Genomic DNA, 24,983 nt, shown 5'->3' with positions numbered 1-24,983 from the left:
CAGCAAGAGTGACCTTTCAAAAGGCAAATGTGCTCCAAAGCCTCCCATGACTTCTATTTTCACTTAGGATATATTAGGAGCACTCACCAGTTTTTCTAACCCCATGTTCAACCTTCTCCTCCTTACTCACCTATGTTTCAGTCACCCTGTCCCCATTTTTAATCCTCAAACACACCAACCTCATTCCTAACTCAGACTTACTTATGCTTTTGTCACTGTCTGGAACAGTCTTCCTCCAAAGGTTCATATGGCTGCCTCTTTCTCATCATTCAGATCACTGCTTAAATGTCATCTCTCAGAAAAGCTTCTCAGAACTACAGTATTGAAAATACTCATGACCTCCTCCCAATAAACACCATTTTCATATTCTTTTATCTCCTGTGCTTTATTTTCTATATGCAATTAACTCTATCTGAAATTATATTTGTTCCTCTACTCATCTCCTGTCTCTCCCCACACAATACAAACTCCATGAGGCTAAGAACTGTTTTAGTCACTGATGTAGTATCCCTAGTAACTGGAATAGCTCTGGATCACAACGCCACTTAACTACATTCATTAGGTGAAAAAAACGAAATCTAACTGATTAAAAGTATTCTAACTAGAAGAGATGAAAAGAAATACTTACATGTTTATTGCTTATTGGTCTTTTTAAGAAAGCATCTCTAGAAATGTGGTCTGCTGTTCTTGCCACATCTTCCAAAAACCGATAATCTAGAAATTTTAAAATAGGAAAATAAATGACATATGCCAATGGCCAGGAAACATCAATCTGCTATGCATAAGATGACTTACCACTTAGGAGATTCATTTCAGTAAACTGCTGTATGGAAACATATGCAGTCTTATCTCGAACTCCATTACAGGTCAGTTCTGCTTTGTGTTTCTTTACACAGGGCAAACTGAAGCGAAAATGAGGTGGTACTATTATACTCTGAGGTAGGAAGGGTAAAACAAAGGTAGTAAGGCAGGAAATTACACATATACCTGCAGGAATATCGCATACAACGTGGACACTTGTACTTTGCTTCTTCTGTACCACAAGTTTCACACCTACAAGAGTCCACAAGAAACTTAGTAAGGTATCAAATATTAATACTACTTGTTGATTTATAAATTTTTAATGCTAATTCAATTACTCATCACAATTTATAGACATGTCGTCAGTGAATGAAGTATATGCACGTTACTCTGATAAAAGTACTTGATAGCTGTCAAACACCCTTGAAACATTCTCCTTAGGAAACTGTCTCCTCCAAACGACCACTACATTTACAATGTTGTTGGCACTACATAATTCAAGAAAACATGTATTAAATTAAAACAAAAAAATCTCACTTTTGACTTCTTTTTTCTACTGCGATCAGAGAATGAGATTATTCATTAACATTTTAATTTGTAATTCCTGGCAGTCTGCTAAAGATTGTGTGTGTGTGTGTGTGTGTGTATGTATGTGTGTGTGTGTGTGTGTGCGCATGCACACATGCACATAGTCCAATCCATGAATTTACATACCCTTAAACGCACACATACCACAAAAAGAATAGGAGACCAAGTCAAATTTACAGAGTATCAGCTGTACCTTTTTAAAAAAGATTTTATTTATTTATTTATTTGACAGAGAGAGAGAGAGCGGGAGGGGGAAACACAAGCTGGGGAGTGAGTGAGGAAAAAGTAGAACTTCCACAGTGCAGAGAGCCAACCAGGCGCCCCTCAGCTGTATCCTTTCTCCTCATCTCCATACCCAACTTAAAATGAGCATTAAAATAATCTAGAGGGGCGCCTGGGTGGCTCAGTGTGTTAAGCCTCTGCCTTCGGCTCTGCCATCATCCTGGGATAGAGCCCCACATGGCTCTCTGCTCAGCGGGGAGCCTGCTTCTTCCCGCCCCACTGCCTGCCTCTCTGCCTTCTTGTGATCTCTCTCAAATACATAAATAAAATCTTTAAAAAATACTAATAATCTAGAAATGCAATTACCCATCATCTTTCTCCAATTACTCTTCTAGGATCTTGGGATACTGACAGCCAAACTACAGTCATTTCTATTTGGCCCACTGTGTCTAGACAGAAATAGTCCCAAGAATCTGACCACTTTTATTTCCTATGCTGTCACATGGTCATACACTATAAGGAAATTATAAAGCAATAAATATTCATATTCATAACTATCCATTGAGAAAGTGGACAGTTGGGTGAGTTCAATTGCATTTTTCTTCTTAATTTTAACTTAATCCACGTTGTCATTGTTAGTTTTTCCTATGTTTATCCTTTTTTAAGGAATATTGAGTCAAGACCATATTAAGTCAAACCAGAATCTGGTCCAAGGGTTTTCTGGTCCCCAGAATTTACACTTTCTTACTTGGCCATTGCCCACTGACCACTAACAGCCTGATATATTTTTACTGAATCTGTTGTCCTTTGACAAAACCCTGTCTTCCCAATTATCGGCCCCCCTCCCCCGCACTACCAACACGCAGGCTCCAGGGACCCATGTTTGCATTTATTTTTCATTACTCCACACCTCCCTGCTAGATTTCCTTCAATCCAGACAATAGAGGACTCCACAGCTTTATTCCCCCAATGAATTTATCCCTGTCCTACCTTGACATGGCCAGTTTCCGTTTTAAACCCACTGGGGGATTTATCTGAGGCTCTTCTTTCACCTTGGTATCATCCATCCCTTCTTCCTTTGGGAAATACTTCTCTTCTTTTACACAAACTTCATCCATCATTTCCTCCTTTTTAATGTTCTGAGCAACAAACACCTCTTCTTTTATCTCCAAGTTATCTTTCTTCTCTTCCTTCACATCTAGCCAGTCCATAACCTCCTCCTTCACCTTCACTTTCTCTTCTTTTACCTCTGCTTCATCCACTTTCTCTTCTTTTACCACAAAACTACTATCCATCTCCTGCTTCACCTCCAAAGTGCCTGGTTTCTCCTCTTTCACCTCAGGCCCATCCTCCAGCTCCTGCTTTACCCACCGGCCATCCAGCATCCCGTCTTCCATTTCCGACCAGTCCATAACTTCTTGTTTCACAACCGTTAGGTCCACACGCATCTCCTCTGCTTTTTGTCCACTTCCTTCTCTACCCTCTGTCTTCTCCACTCCTGCCAGTCCATTCCTCGCTTCTACACTGCCAGCGTCCGCCCCTGCTGTGCCCCCGACTCTCTCCCTACCGGACTCCAGACTTAGCCGCGCCCCCTCAGCTCCACCAGGCAGACCCCCACCCAATGTTCCTTCATTTGCAACAGCAATATCCATCAGCTCACGACCACTGGCCTCCGCTCGCACTCTGCCCTTCAGTGTGGCTTATCCACGCCAAAAGGAACGAATTCTACGCCGGTACACCGACAGCCTCCCACGTGGGCGGCCGAAAACCGCATGCAGAAAACGCCGGCCTGCAGCTTTCCTCCAAATCGTCGTAAAGCGACACTTCCGCCCCTCGCCACTTTACGACTGGTAGAGCTACGGCTCCGCGGCAACCCCGCCCAGAGACTCTGAGAGAACCGGCGTGAAGCGCGCCCCTTTGAGCCCACTTCCGGGGCGGGGATTTGTCCAACCCTTCCCCGGGGAGGCAGCTTCCGCCGGCTTTCCCCGCCCCCCACCCGAGGTCTGCCTGGTTCCTCTGTAGGATGGGGGTGCGGGACCGAGTAAAGAGAAGCAAATCTCTGACAGTTTGGGAACGGTTGAGACCCACCCCGGTCTGTTTTAACGATTAATCTTGTATGAAAATGGAAGAAACTCTTGATGCCACACTTCTGCAAGCTTCATTCTTCACCTATGCACTAGAGACGATGCTGTAGGTTTTATTGTGAAAATTAAACGGAATCATGCATAGAAATAAGACAGTACTTACTGAAATATACTCAATATATGGTGGCTATTGTTACAGGGAATCCTGAGAGTTTTCAGATAGGAAAGAAGGAATTAATTTTTGTTCTTTCAGTTCTGTCAGTAATAGCCCACAACGGCTAGTTTCCCATTCCCAGCATCCTACAGGATTAAGAGAATATGTGTTTGTGTGTGTATCCCTAAAGACTGGGCCAAAAGTTCAATCCCCAGGAATAGAAGATCTAAAAAAAATACAAAAAATGCAAAAAACAAAAACCGCACTTTTGTCTATTTCAGTCACTTTTCAAAATTATTATTATTACATACTGGACATTAGTCCCTTTCACCTACTCTTCACATAATGTCTGCAAGGTATTTTTCTCACTGTTTAAGGAGAATTCATAGGAGATATATTTTTCTTGCTGCATAAAGGAGACTTCAAAGAAATGGTGCCTCAGCTGTATGCTGCTTTGTATTACCTCCTCAGTGCAAGGCATTTAACTATTATCTCTTATTTGCAAGTTGGTCAAGGAATGGGAATTTTCAATGGATGAGCAGAGTGAGGAAGGAAGAAATTTTTGAAACCTAATTGGGGCACCAAGGATTAAGTGGAAGGAGCACTGAAGTAAATTGCGAGAGTTTAGTACAATCTTCTTGGGCAGTGTGAGAAACAAGCTTCCAGGGGAATCATATGGACAGTCTCTTTTGGAGATACTTAGAAGTGCTAGCTGCCCATGGAGTCAAAGAAAGCCTGATTGAATATTCAGGCCAGATCACTTATCTACACTGGGGCAACAGGCTAAATGATAGAAAGTATCCATGTGGTTTTTGCTAAAGACAAGATTTGTGAGATGGGAGCAACAAGGAGTGTTGATCCTCAAGAGAATAAGATCATCTGGATTTCCATTTAAGAAAGGGAAAATTTCTGGAACTACAGATCAGACACTAGAAGCATAAAGACTCTGCAAGATTTTAAAACTTTTGTCAATTCCCTACATTTGTTCTTGTAATCTGTGTGTGGTTTTGTTTTTGTTTATTTTTTTTTAACAGTCACTGGAGGAAAAATCGTTAAACCACTAAGGCTCCTTGATGGCATCACAGCTATCATTTACCCAAGTTAAACAATCCATCCTGTGTGACTGTAGTTTTAATGGAGATACTGGAGGTTGTGATATTGTTGAATGGTAGCTTTGAATTTAAAAGGAAGGCTCAGATGGTCCTGAAGGAGGGAATTTTGGGTTGTTGGCATTAAGAGCACAGCATTGTATGCAAGGATGGAGATAGGAGAAGGACAAAGAAAGGATGGCAGAAGTTGCCGTCACTGAATTCCTATCCAGTTCCTCAAACTCCTTTCCTCCCCTTTTCCTCATCAGTGGAGGAGAGGGACAACCCCAGCTCCTTTACTATAGGATTGTGCCTATCATTTCTGTCTCCTGCTTCTGCATCAGGCATCACCTTGCAACTCTTCTAACCACTTTGGGAACTGGCCCTTTGCCAAAATCATAGTTGAGTTCATTTTAATAGCCAAAAGCCTAGGAGTACTTTCTAGGGAAGCGTTTTAGCTGTGACTGAAATGCCATGAAAAAGTATTATCTTGGGGATGGTTAAATCATTTCAGCAGCTCAGCAGGTACTTTATGTTGTCAACTGTCTGCTTGACTAGAGAATGACGATTAGAAGGGCCTTTCCTGACCCTCCATTAGACAGGTAAGAAAACAAAGACCCAGAGCAAGAAAATGATTTGCTCAAGATTCAATGGCTCTTCAGTGGCAGCACTGAAACAGAAATTTAACATTCTGATCAAGGCCCTTTGTTTGCACTTGAGCTAGCTTAAGATAAAGGCCAGGATGTGGAATTTCAGCTGTGTCCTCAAAAGAGGCAGGAGCTAGGAACCAGAAAGCCTGGAAGTCTGGTCTTATTGTATATATGGGTATGTGCTGTGATGTGTTGCAGGTTTGGGCTATTCAGAAACAGATGCTGATAGGAGTCGTTAGGGATCAGCACCTATGAAGAGAAAGGGGAGGAAGCAGGATTGGCCAGAGAAAGCATTTAAATTGTGATGCAGGTCTGACAAGCTTTGGCCAAGCTGACAGGTGGCTCAGAGAAAGCTTGTCTTTAGAGAGTCTCACTTCAGGCAGAACAACCTCATACTTTTTATCTGGCCCCACTGGTCATCTGATACAGAAAGGGCGTGATCTTGGGCAAGAGAGCCTCTCTGTGGCTGGAGCTGAACTGTGCTCTTTGAGGCTAGGTAGCAAGTCCTTCTTTGAAGATCTGGGTGGCACATCTTCGTGGCGACCACGGTGTAAACGTGTGCCTCTGTACCCACATGGCTTCTTGTCACTGAATTGGCTTCATTCTACTTTCTCTGTAGGCAAGTTGTCTCTCTTCTCCAATGTACTTTGTTGAAAAATACTGCCATTCCACAACTCTGAGGTTTCTGTATCTTCAGTGCTTATATAATCATGGAGACTCACTATTGTCTATTTCCAAATGTCTGGGGAAAAGAATCTGATTGGATCAGCCACGTAAGGGAGGTAGGGAAAAGCACTGGGTTTTAATCTCCTTTGCCTGTAGCTAGGTGACCACTTTGAGTCTCAGTGAATCTATTTGTAAAATGGAGGTAGTTAGACATATTTCACAGAGCTATTTTGATAATTAAATGAGAAAATGTATCTGAAACAGTTTTGTAAACAGTAAAGGATTCCACAAATATAAGTATTATTTTCCTTATCCTACCAGTAATTTTGAAAGTCCTGCTGACGACAGCTTGCCTAATTGTTTTCCCTTTCGGATCATGGAGGACAAAGTTGAGATAATCACATTTCTCAGTTCTTGGCACATTCTTCTCATGTGTGACAACCTTCTCCTTAATATTTTTGCTATTTGTACATCTCAACTATCATTACCCTCTCCCTCACTCTTATACATTTAATATGCTTCCCTTAAAAATATGGGAGTGCCTGGATGGCTCAGTGGGTTAAAGCCTCTGCCTTGGCTCTCAGGTCATGATCCCAGGGTCCTCGGATCCAGCCTTGCATTGGGCTCTCTGCTCAACGGGGAGCCTGCTTCCCCATCTCTCTCTGCCTGCCTCTCTGCCTGCTTGTGATCTCTCTGTCAAATAAATAAATAAAATCTTTTTTAAAGTATATATATGTTTCTGTGAAATATGTAGAATTTTTGTTGTGTGCATCATTTTAACAGCTTCATTGAGCTTCATTGAGGTGAATTATAATTCACATAAAACACACCTATAATAAACATACAATTCAATAATTTAAACTTGAAATTTTATACAGTTGTGCAGCCATCACCAAAATCCAGTTTTAGAACATTTCCATCTACCCCCACCCGATACCCTTGTTCCCATTCACAGGAACAAGGATTGTTCCTAACCCTAGTCCCAGGAAACCACTGATCTACTTTCCATTCTTATACATTTGCTCTTCCTGGAAATTTCATATGAAATAATACAATATGTGGTCTTTTGAGTCTAGCTTTTTTCATTCAGCATAGTTTTTGATGTTCATCCATGTTGTAGCATGTCTCAGTAGTTTATTCCTTTTTATTAGTGAATAGTAATCCGTTGTATGGATATATCGCATTTTGGTCATTCATCAGTTGATGGGCATTTGGATTGTTTCCGGGTTTGGTATTATGCAAAATTCTGCTTCCACATTCCCATACAAGTCTTTGTGTATATATATATTCTCATTTCTCTTGTGTAGATCCCTATGAGTGGAATTTCTAGATCACAAGGTAAGTTTATATTTAATTTTTAAGAAACGGTCAAACTATTTTCCAAAATAGCTAAACCATTTGACATGCTCACTGGCAATGTAGGAGGGTTCCAATTTTTCTACATCCTTGCCAACAGTTAGTATTTATTGTCAGTCTTTTTGATTATGGGTAGGTAGTGGTATCTCACTATAAATTTAATTTGCATTTCTTTAATGACTAACCATGTTGAACATTTTTTCCTGTGCTACTAGCCAGTTCTCTATCTGGATTAATGAAATATTCAAGTCTTTTGCTTACTTTTAATTGAGGTTTTTTTTTTATTATTATCACACTGTAGTTCTTCATATATTATGGATAGAAATCTTTTGTACATAGCCATCAGGAGGTTCCTTAATGATCCCCACCTCCTGCTATTCATGCCAGTGTAGAAAACTTTCCCAAATTATCCAGGATTGGCCTGTGCTACTCATAGTGTACAGTAAAAGTATATTATGTTGCTCCTGAGATTAGGTTTGAAAAATGGCTGTGGTTTCTGTTTTAGGCAATTGCTCTCTTTCTCTCTCTCCCAGATCACTTACTCTGAGGAAAGGAAGCTGCCATGTTCTGAGTCTGCCCTACTGGGAGGGCTCATGTAACAGGGAGCTGAACTATATAAGGCTGAACTGTGTTCCTCCAGAATTCATGTGTTTAAACCCTAATCCCTGGTACCTCAAAAATGTGGCTGTATTTGGAGATAGGGCCTTTAAAAGGTGATTAATTTAAAATGGGCTATTCAGGTGGACCCTAATTCAGTCTGTCCAGTGTACTTCTAGAAGGGGAAATTTGGACACAAATAGAGATCAGGGATGTGTGCACACAAAAAAGACCATCTGAAGACACAGCAAGAAGGAGGTCATCTGCAAGTCAGAGAGAGAGGCCTCAGAAGAAACCAAACCTGCCAATACTTGATTTTGGACTTCTGGCCTGCAGAACTGTCAGAAAATAAGTTTCTGTTATTCAAGCCACACATTTGACCTATTTTCCTGTAGCAGTCCTAGCAAACTAATACACTGGGCAACAACCAGCAAGGAACTGAGGTCTGTCAACAGTCATGTGAGTGACCTTGGAAGCAGATTCTCTAGTCCTAGTCAAGTCTTGACATGGCTACAGCGCTGTCCAACAATTGCACTCAAATTCCTCATATTCAAAAGTTGGGTAATATAATAAATATTTCTTGTATTAAACTGCTAAGTTTCAGGGCAGTTGTTATACAGCAATAGATAATTAATACCAAGTTCTTGTATGGTTTGCACATACATTCTCCCATTATGTGGCTTGTTTTTAATTTTCCTAATTATGTCTTTTAAAGAGAAAAAGTTTTATATTTCAGTGAAGTCCAGTTCATGAATTTTTAAGATGAATTCCACTTTTTTGTGTCACACTACTACATTTTTGGCTAGCCCAATGTCCCAAAGATTTTCTACCATATTTTCTAGAAGTTTTATAATTTTAGCTCTTACATTTAGATCTATGATCCACGTTGAGTGTTTTTTAATTTAATTTAATTTATTTATTTGACAGAGAGAGAGATCACAACTAGGCAGAGAGGCAGGCGGTGGTGGGGGGGGGAGCAGGCTCCCTGCTGAACAGAGAGGCCCATGTGGGGCTTGATCCCAGGAGACCATGAGAACTGAGACCATGACCTGAGCTGAAGGCAGAGGCTTAACCCACTGAACCACCCAGGCACCCCCATGTTGAGTTTTTTCATAGTGCAAATTGATGATTTATTTTTCACATATGGATCTCTTCTTATCCAAGTACCATTGGTGGAAAAGATCATCCTTCCCCCTTGAATTGCCTTGATATGTTGTAAAAAATGAGGGGATCACAAATATAAGGGTTTATTTCTGGACTTTCTGTTTCATTGATTTGTATGTCTGGCTTTGCACCAATACCACACTTTCTTGATGACTGTAATTTTATAGTAAGTTCTCAAACTGGGTAATTAAGTCCTCCTCCTTTGGTCCTTTTTCAAAATAGTGTTGGTCATCATAGCATAAGAAATAGAGATGTTGAATCACTATGTTGTAAACTTGAATCAAATGTAACATTGTGTGTCAACTATACTCAAAATTCTTTCTTGAAAAATTGTGTTGGCTGTTCTAGGTCTTTTGCATGTCCATATAAATTTTAGGTTTAGTTTATCAATTTCTACATAAGAGCTTGCTGAGATTTCGACAAGGATAGGGTGGAATATATAGATCAGTTGAAGGGAATTATCATTTTAATAATACTGTATCTTACAATCCATGGAAATGGAATGTCACTCATTTATTTAGATTGTCTTTAATTTCACTTAACAATGCTGTGTAGTTTTCAGTGTTTGTTACAGAGTTTTGCATGTCTTTTGCCTAATGAATTCCTAGGTATTTTATTCTTTTTTTATTTAGTTAAGTAAGCTCTACACCCAATGTTGGGCTTGAACTCATGACCCCAAGATCAAGAGTCCCATGCTGTACTGCCTGAGCTAGCCAAACACTTGAGTATTTTATTCTTTCTGATGTGATTTTGAAAAGAATTATTTAATTTAATTTTTGGATTTTCCATCACTAGCCTATACCAATGCAATTGATTTTTAAAATTGATTTTGTATCTTTCAACCGTACTAAATTCATTTTTTATTATATATGTTATATATAGCTGGATTCAAATAGCTCATATTTTGTTTAGTAGATTTCATGTATGTTTATGAAGGATGTTTGTCTATAGCTTTCTTGTAATGTCACCAGATTTTATTATTAGGGTTCTTTATGCCTTTTAAAGGAGTTCCCTAACTAATTTCTACTTTGTTCATTTGTTATTTGATAGTATCAAATGTTAGTCAACTCATCTACTAAGTTCATTTCTATCACTATACTTTTCATAATCAGTTTCCCCAGCTTCTTTTTGTTTCATATTGCTAATATTCTCCCTTATCTCTTCGGAGATATTTCTTTACTCATTTAACATTTCTCACTTTTTAAAAAATCCATTAATTTTGTTCCACTAGTACAAACTGTCCAGTTTTCTAAGAAAGTTCTTTTAAAGAATTACACTCTTCAGATTCAGATGTAATATTTTCCCCTGTGATCTCATATTCACTTGGGAGTATCAGCAACTTCAGCTACAATTCATACTTGAAAGGGAGGATCAAAGGCCTGAGACTTGGCTTGTGATTCTTCTGATGTTTTTTCCGAGGTCGCTGGTAAGGAAGAGAGTGGATGAGTCTTAGGGTAGAAAGCTTCTGATATTATAGTCGGGGCTCCACTAGAATCACTTGGACTTTTCATGAGGAGAATATGCCCCCTATGCCTGCACTTGCCATCCCTTTCAATAACTACTATATTCTGTGTTATCACCCAGACCCCAGGGTAGAAGCAAGAGAAGAGAACTGTTGCAAGCCAACCTGCATGTACAATTATCAGCTTCCCTGATGTTATTCCACCTACATGGGCAGGGGTTGGGCTAGCCCTGCTGTTGGCCCTTGAGTTGGGGTGGGCTGTGATCCACCCAGGGTAATATGGGTTAGCAAAGAGACAACCAGAGATACTATTTCTCCATTTTACCCCTTATTTCCATCAGGGTCCATCTACGACTCTAGGTCTTTCCTTTCCCCACCACAATGGGCCCCAACTCCCTTTCATCTTTTACGTCTTCTCCAAATTTCTGAGGAGGCTCTAAGATCCATTAGCACCCTCTCATTTATATGACATCAAGATTAGACTTGGAGACCCCAGGAAGTACTAGTGTTATTCATTGGCTATCTTTTTCAGGAATTGGATTCTCCAGATTTATTTTAAAAATAGGGATGATAGTAACTTTCTGAAATAATTTCAGAGGTGTCCTAAACATCCTTCCTACTAGGCTTCCCATGCTATCGTTCAAATTTTTCCAGGATGCAAGATGTTTTATTATATTTGCAACTTTGCAACATTGTATTTGCAACTTTGAGGCAATGCAACAATTGCCATATACTAACTAGTCCATGGACTGTTGTATCAGCATCACCTGGTGTGCTCAATAAGATTTCTGGGTCTTTCTGTAGAGGTACTTAATCAAAATAGAGAAAGCTACTGGAAAATCTTTTAACAAGCGTCTCTATGTGTACTTAAGATGTAAATGCAGGTTCACTGGGTGAAGGCATTACAATTACACAGCCCATTACAATTACACAATTACACATTACAATTACCACAGATGGTAGCCATGGTGGCTACTGAGCCCCTGGAATGTGGTTATCCAAATTGAGATGTGCTGTAAATATAAAATGTACACTGACTTTCAAAGATTCAGTATTTAAAAAAAGAATAAAGTATTTCATTAATAACATTTTTATATTGATCACATGTTGAAATGAAAATATTGTAGGTATATTAGGTTATGTATAATACAGTATTAAAATTAATTTCACCTGTTTGGTTTTATTTCTTTTAATGTGGCTACTAGAAAAATCTTAAATTACATAAGTGGCTTATATATTTATATTGGGCAGTGCCGTCCTAGGAGAGATTATTAGAATTCAAATGCCAATTGCTGAGATTTAGATAAGAGAAATATTCAAGAATCAGCTAAGTGTGGTAGTTCATTTGTTAATTTGATCAATAAATACCTGTCTCCTCATTCTTCTATTTGTAGCCTGAGCATCTTTGCAAATCACAACTCTGATAATGTCAGCTAACTCCTTAAAACCCTTCAATGCCTAATTGTTGTTCTTAGGATAAAGAACTAAATCCTTATCATGGACTCGCAAAGATCCCTCATAATGGCCCATATCTTCTCTTCAGCCTCATGTCTAATTACTCATCCTTCAGAAGGAAGTCGGCCCTACTTTCCTACAGAAGCATTCCTTAGGCGCTCCTCCTCCCCTCTGCTCCAGCCTCGGTCAGAGTTCATGTATATGTGTGTATTTCTTAAAGAGCACTAGTTTCAAGTTGTAATGATAAATTCACGAATACTATCATTTGATTAACATCAGTTTCTCTCCTAGATAGAAAGCTCATCAAGCACAGGGACCTTGCCTTTTTTGCTCAATTTGAGTTGCCAACTCAGAGCACAGTCTCTAGTCCACAATATGCAGTAAAACATGAAGACATGGAGGCCTGGAGCACCTATTTGCATCACACACTGTGCCATTCTGTGTAATTATAAGCATTAAAATCTATGCTTTGCCTTCAGGGAGGTCACAGTGAGTGAAGGGAGACAGGCGTGTGAAGGACAATAACAACCTACTGAAGCAAGTGTAGAAGACAAAGTGCGGGTGCCTGGGCGGCTCAGTCGCTGGGCATCTGCCTTCAGCTCAGGTCATGATCCCAGCGTCCTGGGATCGAGCCCCACGTTGGGCTCCCTGCTTGGCGGGAAGCCTGGTTCTCTCTCTCCCGCTCCTTCTGCTTATGTTCCCTCTCTCGCTATGTCTCTCTCTACCAAATAAACAAATAAAATCTTTAAGAAAAAAAAAAAAAACAAAAAACAACAACAGAATATGCCCCAAAGAGGAAGCAGCATGCATTCCTTTGTGGGAAAAGTTAGGAAAGTTTTCCTAAGGAGCTAACTTGAAGAAAGAATAGGAGTTGGCCAGGAGAACAAGGCAGGAGAACTTTCCAGGCAAAGGAATGAAAACATACAGCATGTTCAGAGAACATGAGCTAAGTTAGGTATGGATGGAGTATATGGACTCAGATGAGCAAAGGAGGTGAGCACGTTGACAAGGAATCAGAGGCCCGACCACCAAGGCCTTATAGGCTTCACAGAAAAACTTGCATTTATTGATCCTATAGGTGATCAGGAACCAGCTTCATTTCCTCAACTTGGTTCTGAGGTTGGGATACAGAGAAGAAACCACAAATTGGTTCTGGGTGTGATAATTCTTTATCAGAGGAGCATGACATACTGTGATCTGGAAGGGCCTATTATTACAACATAAGTAACTTGTTTCCAAAGAATGGGCTGGATCTATTATTGGCAAAAGCATTATTTGGATCAAACAAACAAATCATGATTCAGGAGGTTCAATCATAATTGATGAGACTTTAGAAGGATCCAACAATTGGGTCATTACTATTAGAGGAATCCAGGACCTAATACAGAAGGCCTAACTATTTGCAGCAGGGAGGTATAAGAAATAAATTTCTGAAAAGATTTTAGAAGAAAAATTTCTGAAAACTATTCTGAAATATTTATTATCTTTTAACATCTGAACCCTGAAGGCAGCAATAATATTGGTTATAAACTCAAACTAAATAAAGTCTGATTGTTTTAATTTCTCACTTCCAACTATTAAACCAAAAAGTTGCTGGTATCTAGTAATTAATTTTTGTCCCAAGTTTTTTATTTTTTCATTATAGGAAGACTTGGAAAAAAATATATAATATTTTTCTATGATATACTGAATTATGTAGGAAATATTTAGGAACAATTAAAAATTATTTTAACTAAATGTTTCATATAGTATCTGGGCATTTGTTTTGGTAGTTAAATGGCTTAACCCCTTTTACAAATTGAAACATTCAAGTGAGAAAAATTGAATGTAATATCAATAAAGTTCAAATAAAGTTTTTATATTATAATAGCTGAGGGAGATCTTTATCCCTTCATGAAGAATGTCCCTTTCATGAAACTGGATTTCCAGTGTTTCCTTCAAGAAATGAGAAGTTTTCTTGAATTTCAACTCTAAATTTGTCCTAAAATAGATACCTTGTGAAATTAAATTATTTTTAGTGGACTGTTACTGAGATTACTTTGCCCTTGTGTGCAGTCCTGAAATTCCACTGCTAGCTAGGCACAGCCAAGATGATAGCTTGATACCCCACTGGTTGCCTTTCTCTACAAAGGTGCCATTTTTCTAAATTAGCTTTGAGTTATACCAGGACTCTGAATCCAAAGCACACAGATTGCGTAATTGTGTACCCGGGCTGAGGTGATAACGACTTAATCATGCCTTCAGAGCCAATTACTATGTAGGTCATGGTAGAAAAGTTGTGTTTGAATAGGGCAGAGCACATTACATTGAAGGCTTAGCTTACACTTATTTCTGAAACTATAAAAGCTGCTAGTCTTGTATGGGAGAACCAAACTTAACATTTTAGCCGGAAAATGAGGTCTGTCCCAGTGCTTACTGCTGAACACCATGTTCCTACTGCTCAGGTTATTCCTGTGCCACTAGCAACAGTCCCTCTTTTTGTTTACTATAGTTGTCAAACAGACAAAAACTGTTGTTTCCTACAGAAAGAATGACATTTATATTTCATTCCAGGTAAAGGGCAGAGATAGACTTAGGTTTCATGAAGCCCGACGCTCATACAAGTTAGGGTCCTCTTTATAGAAAATAACTAAAAATTACTGTACTTTTGCAAACTCTACAAACATAAATGCCCCCGTGAAGACATTTTGAAGGCCACTTCAGGGCCCTAACGCTTACATTTATTGGCTTCAGGGGTAACTCTGCCTCTGTATAAAGCACATGTCATCTCCTCTGCTCTTACAAGTTCACCGAAAATATGAAGGATGGAGGGAAGGAAAGAAAAGTACAGGAAAGTATAAATAGGTGGATAAAACCAAGTAAATATTGCCAGTTTAAAATATTAGCAATTAGTAATATCCCGTAGGAGTCTAAATATGTGCTGAATTAAAATACTTGACAATAACATTCCAAAATGTCAGAGAGAGATAAGTGGGGTTGAAGTTTTGTAATATCCTTGAGTTGTCTGGAAGGTAGAAAAGTACTAATTTATGTGGCCTCTACAAAGTTAAGGATACATATTATTACTTTAAAGTAGCCACTAAAAGAAAATAAAAATAATGTTTAACAAGCTAAAAGAGGGAAAATGGAATAAAAAGTATTTTACCAATCCAAAGGAAGAAAAAAGAAACAGATGAGACAAATACAAAATGATAGTAAAATATCAGGTTTAAATGCAAATATAACAGTAACTACATTAACTAAACAGACTACATACTCTGAGTCTAAAATTGTCAAAGTAAATTAAAAATAAACACATCTACAAGCATATGCCGAGTATAATAAATATGCCTATACAGAAGGATGTAGAAAGGTTAAAAATAAAAAGATGAACAAAGATGTACTATCTTGACACTAACAAGTTACAACACAAAATTGGTATGGTCCAAGCGTTGACGCCATGAAAACTGGCTAATGCTACAAGTAGGGATTGTTTCTCTTTTTACCCTGAAGGGCTAGTTATTAAAACACGTAATGGGACACCTCTGAAAAAAGCTGTGGTAAATTTGAATGCAACTGATTACAAGTATAAAGCAAAAATGTGAGATGTAAAAGAAACGGGAATGTCCGTAATCACAGTTCGAGATTTTTTTAACACACTTACCTCATATAATTAAAAGAAGCAGACCAAAAAAACCCAAAAAATTTTACCCAGTATAGATAAGGAAACAGAGAATTAGTGACTTAACCAAGTACCCCAAACTGACGAGTGAGAGGGGAACTCAGTTCAAGTTTTATGCATATATATTTAAAAAAAAAATCATTAATCCATTCATTCATTCATTCATTCATTTGAGAGAAAGAGAGCACAAACAGGGGGAACAGCAGAGGCAGAGGGAGAAGCAGGCTCCCTGCTGAGCAGGGAGCCAGATTCGAGACTCCTTCCCAGGACCCCAAGATCATGACCTAGCCGAAGGCAGACATTTAACCAACTGAGTCACACAGATGTCCCAAGTTTTATGCATCTAAATCCAATATGCCTTCTGCAATGGTTTTATATTACAAAAAAAACTGGTGATATTTACTTTTAATGACAACTACAATTCCCACATTAATATAAAAAATGGGGAGAAGAGGGAGGCACATTATCTAATTATATACTCTTACAGTTGTACCTTATTTCTAGAAAGACTTTATATTTAATCTATATTCTAAAAATATAAAATCTATTGTTACAAAACAAATTATGGGGATGGCATGGCTATAAAACAGATTTATTAAGGGATTTGCTACCACTTCCTAGGTGATAACTAGCATGGAGCTTATCTATTAAATCTTCAATGATGTTGTTGTTACCTCAACAAGAGCAACAGGGAATGCTTACAGAGTGATTGATGGCTTTGTGCCAGGCAGTTTTATACTTTCCCAGGGTAATTTATTGAATCCATTCAACCACCAAGTGAGATAATGTGATAGTTAATTTTATGTGTCAATTTGACTGGCCATAGGTGTCCACATTAAAAATTATTTCTAGGTGTTTCTGTAATAGCATTTCTGGAGAAGATTAGTCTTTGAACCAGTGGACTCAGTAAAGTAAATCGTCCCTCTCCCACAATGTACATGGGCATCACCCAATCCACTGAGGGACTGAAGCAAATAAAAGGCAAAGTAAGGAAGAATGTGTCTTTTTTGCTCTGTCTGCCTGCTTGAGTTGGGACCTCCCATCCTCACCAGCCCAGAGACTGGATTTTAATCCATTGGCTCCCCTGGTTCCCAGGCCTTTGGACTTACTTACTTACATCACTGGCCTTTCTTGGTCTCTAGTTTACAGGTGGCAAATTGTGGGAATTCTCGGCTTCCGTAATTGTGCAAGCCAATTCATCATAACGCTTCCATATAAAAACATAAAATAAAAAATGTTTTTATATAACATGCATATATATCATAACAATATTATATGTGTGTTATATATAAAATCTGTATTTTTACTTCTATCTATCTATGTCTCCTACTGGTTCTGTTTCTCTAAGAACCCTAACTCATAAAGATTTTTACTTTTATTATCCTCATTTTGCAGCGAAGAAACTGAGGCAGTGAAGAATAATATACCCAAAGTCACACAGCTCATCTCCAGAGTACTCTTAATCACTATATATGCTACATTGCCTATGATTATGCTGATTAAACTGTGCTTTAAATTTAACTTCAGATCAAAGTCAGTAAGTCCTGAGTTTTAACATTTCCGTGTCTTGATTTGATTGCCAATATGTGTATATATTAATCACTTTGACAGCATTTACTGCAAGATTTGTCTATATTACTGGGAAACCTCTCTTCTTACCATTAGGTGGTCAGATTGTCACCTGAATTATAGGCAGATGGGCTAAATTTTGCTATTAGATCAAGGAAATGTTTAATAAGTAGAAAAGGAAAAAATGGTAGAGAAGCAAAGATAATGAAAATAACGAAGAGGGTGGGGCATATAGGAAATAAAAACCAAACCAGGAAAGAGGAGCTGCTGACTGTAGGGTTAATCAGTGTTGGTTAATCATCTTCATGGAAATACTGCCTTAGAATTATTTTATGGTCCTTTGTTGGTTAAGATGAAAAATTTTCTTTGTGAATACAGTTATTTTGAGGGGAGGGTGGAGGAAGTAAGGAAGCACTATTTCAAGAATTTCGATGCATAAATGTTTGTTGCAGAGTTTGGATGATCTAGTCAAGTGTTTTAGAGCTTTTTTTTTTAGTCCATGCCCCATTCAATAAATATAAATTATATTTTCCCTAATGTCATTTTAAATTTCAAAATAAATATGCCTAAAATTAAAAAAAATAAATTTAATACTTCAAAAACAAAAAAGCATAAAGTGAGATATTTCTATTCTCTCTCTCTCTCTCTATATATATATATAGTTCTTAAATGATACCTAGGAAAACCATTTATGTCTCTGAAATAAGTTTTTTTGGGGGGGGAGAAACAAAAAGTATGGCACATTCTGCTCCTTTTAAAATGCAATTCTATGGTCCTCAAGCAGGAAATCAGACATATTTGTCATCGCCCCATTTAAAAAAAAAATCGTGGTAAAATGTGCAACATAACATCGGTCACTTAAATCACTTTAAGTGTTAGTTCAGTTGTACTGAGTGCATTCACGTGTCGTGCAACCATTATTACCATCCATCTCCAGAACTCTGTCATCATCCCAAACAGAAACTCTGTGCTCATTACAAAATCGTTCCCCATTCCCATCTCTCCCAGCCTCTGATAACCTCTGTTCTATTTCCTGTCGTTGAATTTGTCTATTCTTGATACTTCAGATAAGTGGTAGGTACTTCAGATAACTTGCCCTTTTTCATCTGCCTTATTTCACATAGCGTAATGTTTTCAAGGCGATCAGTGTTGTGGCACATATCATAATTTCATTCCTTTTTGTGACCCAATAATTTTCCATTGTATGTACATACCACATTTTGTTAATCAATTCATCTGTGGATGCACTTTCGGGTTGTTTCCAGTTTTGGGTTATTCTGAATAATATCTTCATGAACACTTGCATACAAACATCAGTTTGAGTGCCTTCTTTCAATTCTTTTGGGCATATACACAAGTTAGAATTACTGGGTCATATGGTAATTCTATGTTTAACTTTTGAGAAACTGACAACCTATTTTCCACAATGACTACACCATTTTTACATTCCCACCAGCAACATACAAAGGTTTCACTTTATCCACATCCTTACCAATGCTTGTTACTTTCATTTTTGTTGTTTTGTTTTTCTTTTGGATAATAGTCATCACGGTGAATGTCAAGTGGTATCTACCTATGTCGTTGACTTGCATTTTCCAAATAACTAAAGATGTTGAGCATCTTTTCTTTTGTTGGCTATTTGTATATCTTCTTTGGAGAATTCTCTGTTAAGTCCTTTGCCCATTTTTCAGTTAGATTGCTTTTTATTTTGAGTTGTAGAAATTTAAATAATTGATTAATTAATTAAATTATGGTGCAAAATGGTAGTTTCTTAAAGCATGGGGACAGGATCTGTGGGCAGAAAGAGCTGCGGAGGTGTAGGGGTTTAAAAAAATACATCCTGGGGTATTAATTCTTTATCAGATATACGATTTGCAAACTTTTCCTCCCATTCTGTGGGATGTCTTTTCACTTTCTTGATAGTGTCCTTTGATGTCCAGAAGTTCTTAATTTTGATGTAGTCCAATTTATCTTTTTCTTCTTTTGAACATGTTTTTAGTGTCATCTTTAAGAAATTATTGCTAAATCCAATGTCATGGAGACTTTCCTCTATGTTTTCTTCTAAGAGTTTTATAAGTTTAGCTCTTATATTTAGCACTTTGATCCATTTTGAGTTAAGTTTTATATATGATACAAGATGAAGGTCCAACTTTATTATTTTGCTTGTGGATATCCATTTTTCCCAGCACCATTTGTTGAAAAAACTGTCCATTTCCTGTTAAATGGTATTGGCACATTTTTTGAAAGTCAGTTGACCATATATGAGAGTTTATTCTGACCTCATTTTGTACAAGTAGGAAATAGACCCTGTAACCCTCTTATAGGTATATAAAAGAGAATTTGTAATAATGTAAATGTACAGAGAACAGAAGGACTATGCCAGAGGGCTATCATAGGTAATACAAGGATATGATAACGAAAGAAGAAAAATGAATACCACCAAAAAAGGTTTCAAGCATATTTTTATTATGGATAGGTAAGTGTGGTTTGCTGTGGCTAAAGATATGTTTATAATGGATGTACAAGCTTTTCTATATCCCAAAAGGTATAATATTTTTCTTTTAATACTGAACTAACATTTCTCTGACAAGGGAAGTCTGAATGGGCTGAGCCTATTTTAAATGGCTAAAGACTTTTCTTTCTGAATGTTGCTTTTAAAACTGGTAAATTGAAGTCTTTTAGGTCCAAACACATAAGTTTAAGAATAGTGAGATAAAATCAATGAATACTACAAAACATGTAATCCTATGAAGCAGAAATAATGGTTTTCATAATTTAAAACAGCAGCAATTTCAAAAGATTTGCTGAATTAAAACTTTACAAAATATATATATACATAGTATCATTCCAGATGATCATGGATTTTTAAAAAATAGTATATCACAACCCCAAACTCTATCCCAAACCTACTACGGGAAGTAGCTGGCCTGTAATATTTTTTACAACACTTTAAAAAATAAAAACAAAAGAAACCTCCTAATTCTCTTGTGCATAAGCACAGGTAACAGTGTGCTGGCTTTGATTCCATATCACCAAGAGAATTTTAAAATAGAACAAGGACGTCACATAAATAATGTTTTACTTGTTATTAAGCATGTAACCGAACAAATTAAAATAAAGTACTAACAACCAAAACATATCTTGATGTAACCAGTACATACACTCTTAAAGAATGACAAAGACGAAAAAAGAAATAAAATAGTCTATGAAAGCCACAAGCACCTTGTTTTAGGAAGAGCACCAAGCAACATAAAAAGGCAACACGTAAGAGGTAGTGTACCACCGGCTAAGATGTATATGCCCATTGGGGACCTGAATACAGCTTAGTGTTTGGGAAAATAAGACATGTTGGACTGTGGCTTGTGATTTTTAGACAGAAGCATCACACGTGTGGAAGCATTAGCCAGTATTGCTCCATAGTGCTCTGCATCTCCAGCTGTCTAATGGGTACTTTGCTCTCAGTCAAAAAAATAGAGGCTACCCTGAAGAATTCCATGTTTATAAATTTTCAGTTCTAGGGAATTCTCTAAGAAAGCTCGGATCAATATAATTTTTTAAAGAATTAAATACTTTATCAATTATAGTCCTTTAAAAATGCCTTTTCTCCTTCTTCGGAGGAAATCTTTTCTTCCTGAGATTCTTTAAGATTTAGCCAATGCTTTATTCCATGCGTTTCACAATGATAGTATCTCTCTGTCTGTATTTTTCCCTCTGCAACAATTACCTGGCCAACAGCACAAATTCTGAACTAATTCAGAAACCTTAGAGAAAGCATACAGAACTGCTTTCAATGTAGTACTTCCTTTCGGTTTTGAGATGAGGAAGTTTTTGTACTTCAATTACTGGAAGCTGATTAGGGTCCTGGGTGTGAAAAAGGAATTTTGCCTTATGCCAGCTGCCATCTTGAATCTGTAAAACAAGAATGAAACACTTTGATATGTAATAGTGTCATCTCAGCAGACAATGCCCTTCACTGTCAGACAATGAAGATTTAGTTTAAGGATTAGAGATAATGAATAGGAAGTTCCTAGAACAAAGTAAATGCTGGCATAGAGTAAGTGTGCCGTGCTAACACTCACTATGACTAATTGAAAACATGGGTTCATTCTTTTCTCCAAATGGCAATGTGTGTTCTGATTTTTCAGTCCCAGGGACTAAGGCTAGGCTTCTGCTTCTGTTGTCTGTAGATCACTGGACCAGATACGAATTAAAAGGTGTACTATTCCTAATATGAGTAACACCCATTTGTTCTCTGTTCCTTTATTTGGGGCTGATTCTTTAGGATGGGCATTCTTGCATGAAAGGCAATGAGCTGTCTCAACCTCTCTGTAATTTAGGCAAGAAATAACCAGAATTGCTTCAGTAGGAAGTAAACTAAAATTCTGTTGAATCACCTTTAAGATTTCTCTTTTTCCAGTCTGTGGTTACTGTTTATATAGTTTCTTTCCTCTCTTCTTTCTAGGCCTTTCTGTTGTTTTTTTTTTTTTATCACTCTATGTTCTTTTGTTTCTGACAAATTCTACTATGGAACAAAAACACATCATAAAATCTCTTATGATTGAGATTCAACAAGATAAAATAGAGAAACACAATTGGTTAGTTTTGTGAAGCTTTTTATTAAGGAGTTGATTCACTTACTTGTTTATAGAATTACCATGATATAAATTTTAAAATGTGAAGAAACCTCAGTGATTATTTAAGCTATAAATTTCATTTACTAGTCATCAGCTTGGTGTGTGTGTGTGTGTGTGTGTGTGTGTGTGTAAGACACCATTAGATTAACTCGTTAAGTCTTTTAAGCAATATTTATTGAATACTAAGTACGAGTAGCACAGCTCAGTAAGATGTGATCCTCTATTTTCTAACAGTCCTGGGGAAATATGAATATGAATAAATCAGCTCTGGCTTTTGAATACTAGCAGCTTATAAATCTAGTTGGAGAGGGGAAACATGAACATAGACATAACACAAAGCAACCTATGGTGAGTACAATATAAATAACGTAGACAGCGCTAAATTCCTCATTTCCAACTGAAGTACTCAGGGAAAGCCTCATGAATTCAGATTTCAGAATTTAAAGTGGGCCTTCAAGTATGCCTAGTACTTCCACCTGGTTAGAGAGGTAGCGAAGGCATTTCAGAGAAAGATAATGACATGAGTAAAAACAAACATACAAAAAACTTTTGGAAAAGTAGAAGATGATTGCAAAAGTAAGCCTAGCATGGGGATGAAGAGCAGATTTTGATAAAAATCCAGGTACCACCATTCTCTTCATATATAAAATTTGAAAAATAAACACTTACCTCACACAGTTGTGAGGATTAAATGAGATTTCAGTTAAGCAGTATAGTGTGGCATGGACTTTGGAGGTATACCCACCTAGGGTTTATTTCTTGCTCTCCACTAATTAGCTACATGACCTGGAGCAAGTTATTTAACCTTTCTGTGTCTTCATTTTCTTACCTATAAAATGAAACTTCTTTATAAAGCTGTTATAATTAAATAAAACAGGGTAACTGCTATATAATAAGGTCCCAGTGACTAATAGTAGGGATTATTGTTGATATTATTATTATTGCTATTATTATGAATAGATCGGTTTCACCATACTTTAGGGCTAACAGCCACTGAAAGCCCAAGATAGAAAGGTAGGTTGGGGCCGGACTATTTTAAGCGCTAAACAAAGAGTGGATAAGTTTAGATTATATCTCAGAGATAGTAGTGAGTCACTGAAAGTTTCCGGAAAAAATTATAAAATTCAAATGAGTTTGTTGATAATATTGATCTCTTTGCTTTTAGAGAATGAGCTGTATATCTGTTTGCCTCTCATTTTTCGAATACTCAAGGACTATTTGTCTGAAAATAAAATGTGAAAAAGTAGAGTTCCCTGGAAATGGTAAAAGATGTTAAATCACGGGCTTCATGGTGCACAGGAGCAGGAAACCAAGCTACCTGAAGTCATTAATGATATGTACGTGATGTGGATGCTCTTTATAACAGGGTTGGGAAACTCTTCTGTAAAGTGCTAGATAATAAATGTCTTAGGTTTTGTGAGCCACAGTCTCACATTTATTTAACTCTGTCATCCCTGTGTGACAACAGCCATAGATACTAAGTAAACAAATGAGTGTGGCTATGTTCTAATAACATTTATTAACAAAAACAAGTGGTGGGCGGGGCACCTGGGTGGCTCAGTTGGTTAAAGCCTCAGCCTTAGGCTCAGGACATGATCCCAGGATCCTGGGATGGAGCCTGCTTACCGCTCTCTCTCTGCCTGCCTTTCTGCCTCCTTGTGATCTCTGTCAAATATATAAATAAAATCTTAAAAAAAAAAAGTGGTGGGCTGGATTTGGTCTGTGAAATGTAGTTTGCCGACCCCTGCTTTATACCAAAACATTTTAAAATTATAGATTTTTTATATTAGTTGTTTAATTGTAAAAGAAAAATGGGCTATGATTCAAATATCGATTGGTAGGGCCAGTCAATCTGCAATTCTGTCTGTATTTGGTTTCAGGTATAGGGACTGACAAAATGAAATACAAAGACTTGCCTCTATAACCTGTCTTCCATATATAATGAGATGTAGAACTACAGTAGTGAAAATATATGAAATAAATCTATTTATTTATATGCTCTTTATATCCATGCAGGGGTAATATAGATATTTCATACGAGCAATAAGAATTAGATTTATGTATTAACATCTGTTTTGCATATAAAAATCTATGGATGACCAGTGGGTATGACAGAAGTTGACAAGATATGATACAAGCAAACGATTAATTCTGAAAAATGTAATGTTATTACAAATAGGGCACCTTAAAACTTACTACCCTCTGGATCTTCAGTTTGCAATTAAAGTCTTATCCCCATTATTTTAATTTTATGGCCTTTTCAGTTTTATGTTAGTTATAGTGAACAATTCTAAAAGTTGCCATCCCTTACCTTGCAGTCATCTGAAAGCACCTTAGGTTCAAGTAGAGTGTTTTCTTCAAAAATCTGGCCATTCCATCCCTTGAAGGCAACAGACAGTCCTGAGCCATTTGGCTGAGCACTTGTCCACACTGGTGTGTTGAGACAGTGGATGGTGATGATATGGGTGGCTTCTGAGCTCAGTAAATGAAGGAAGTTCATCTGGACTTTTCCAACTCCAAACTCCAACTAATGTCATAGAAATAATATACAGGTTATAAGATGTGGCAATTGAACAACTTATAATTTGGGGGAACCTGAGGAAAGTCCTTGAAATGAAGACCTGAGAAAGCCCCTTTCCTTGGCATTTAAGTGCCAGTCAACAGTATGCTGATAAATGCTTAACCACTGGCTCTTGCTGGGTGGAGTGGGGGTGGTGGTGGTAATTGCTGATTTAGAGCATTTTCCAATTTCCATGGTGTAACCACTCCTACCATGGCTGACTTCAGGCAATCATGGTGGTATCACTAAACATGGAGTTGGAAAGGAGTGTT

At 37.6% G+C, this 24,983-nt stretch overlaps 2 protein-coding genes across 2 annotated transcripts in view; both read right to left on the bottom strand.

Annotated features, from left to right (window-relative positions):
- The window catches only part of ZNHIT6 (zinc finger HIT-type containing 6), a 62,426-nt gene extending 58,992 nt beyond the window's left edge, over positions 1–3,434 (bottom strand). Inside the window, exons 1-4 of the mRNA XM_046005542.1 lie at positions 2,602–3,434; positions 988–1,053; positions 796–902; positions 629–714 (exon numbers count right to left, since the gene is read on the bottom strand). Of these exons, the coding sequence (XP_045861498.1) occupies positions 629–714; positions 796–902; positions 988–1,053; positions 2,602–3,263 (921 nt within the window). The 5' untranslated portion in view covers positions 3,264–3,434. The remainder of the gene's footprint in view (positions 1–628; positions 715–795; positions 903–987; positions 1,054–2,601) is intronic.
- Positions 3,435–19,975: 16,541 nt separating this feature from the next.
- Positions 19,976–24,983, bottom strand: part of COL24A1 (collagen type XXIV alpha 1 chain) — a 395,306-nt gene continuing 390,298 nt past the window's right edge. Inside the window, exons 60-61 of the mRNA XM_045980771.1 lie at positions 24,463–24,678; positions 19,976–21,426 (exon numbers count right to left, since the gene is read on the bottom strand). Of these exons, the coding sequence (XP_045836727.1) occupies positions 21,280–21,426; positions 24,463–24,678 (363 nt within the window). The 3' untranslated portion in view covers positions 19,976–21,279. The remainder of the gene's footprint in view (positions 21,427–24,462; positions 24,679–24,983) is intronic.

Source organism: Meles meles, chromosome 1 (genome assembly GCF_922984935.1).
Source record: "Meles meles chromosome 1, mMelMel3.1 paternal haplotype, whole genome shotgun sequence".
NCBI classification, from domain to species: Eukaryota; Metazoa; Chordata; class Mammalia; order Carnivora; family Mustelidae; genus Meles; species Meles meles.
This window is presented reverse-complemented; position numbering and strand designations above follow the sequence as displayed.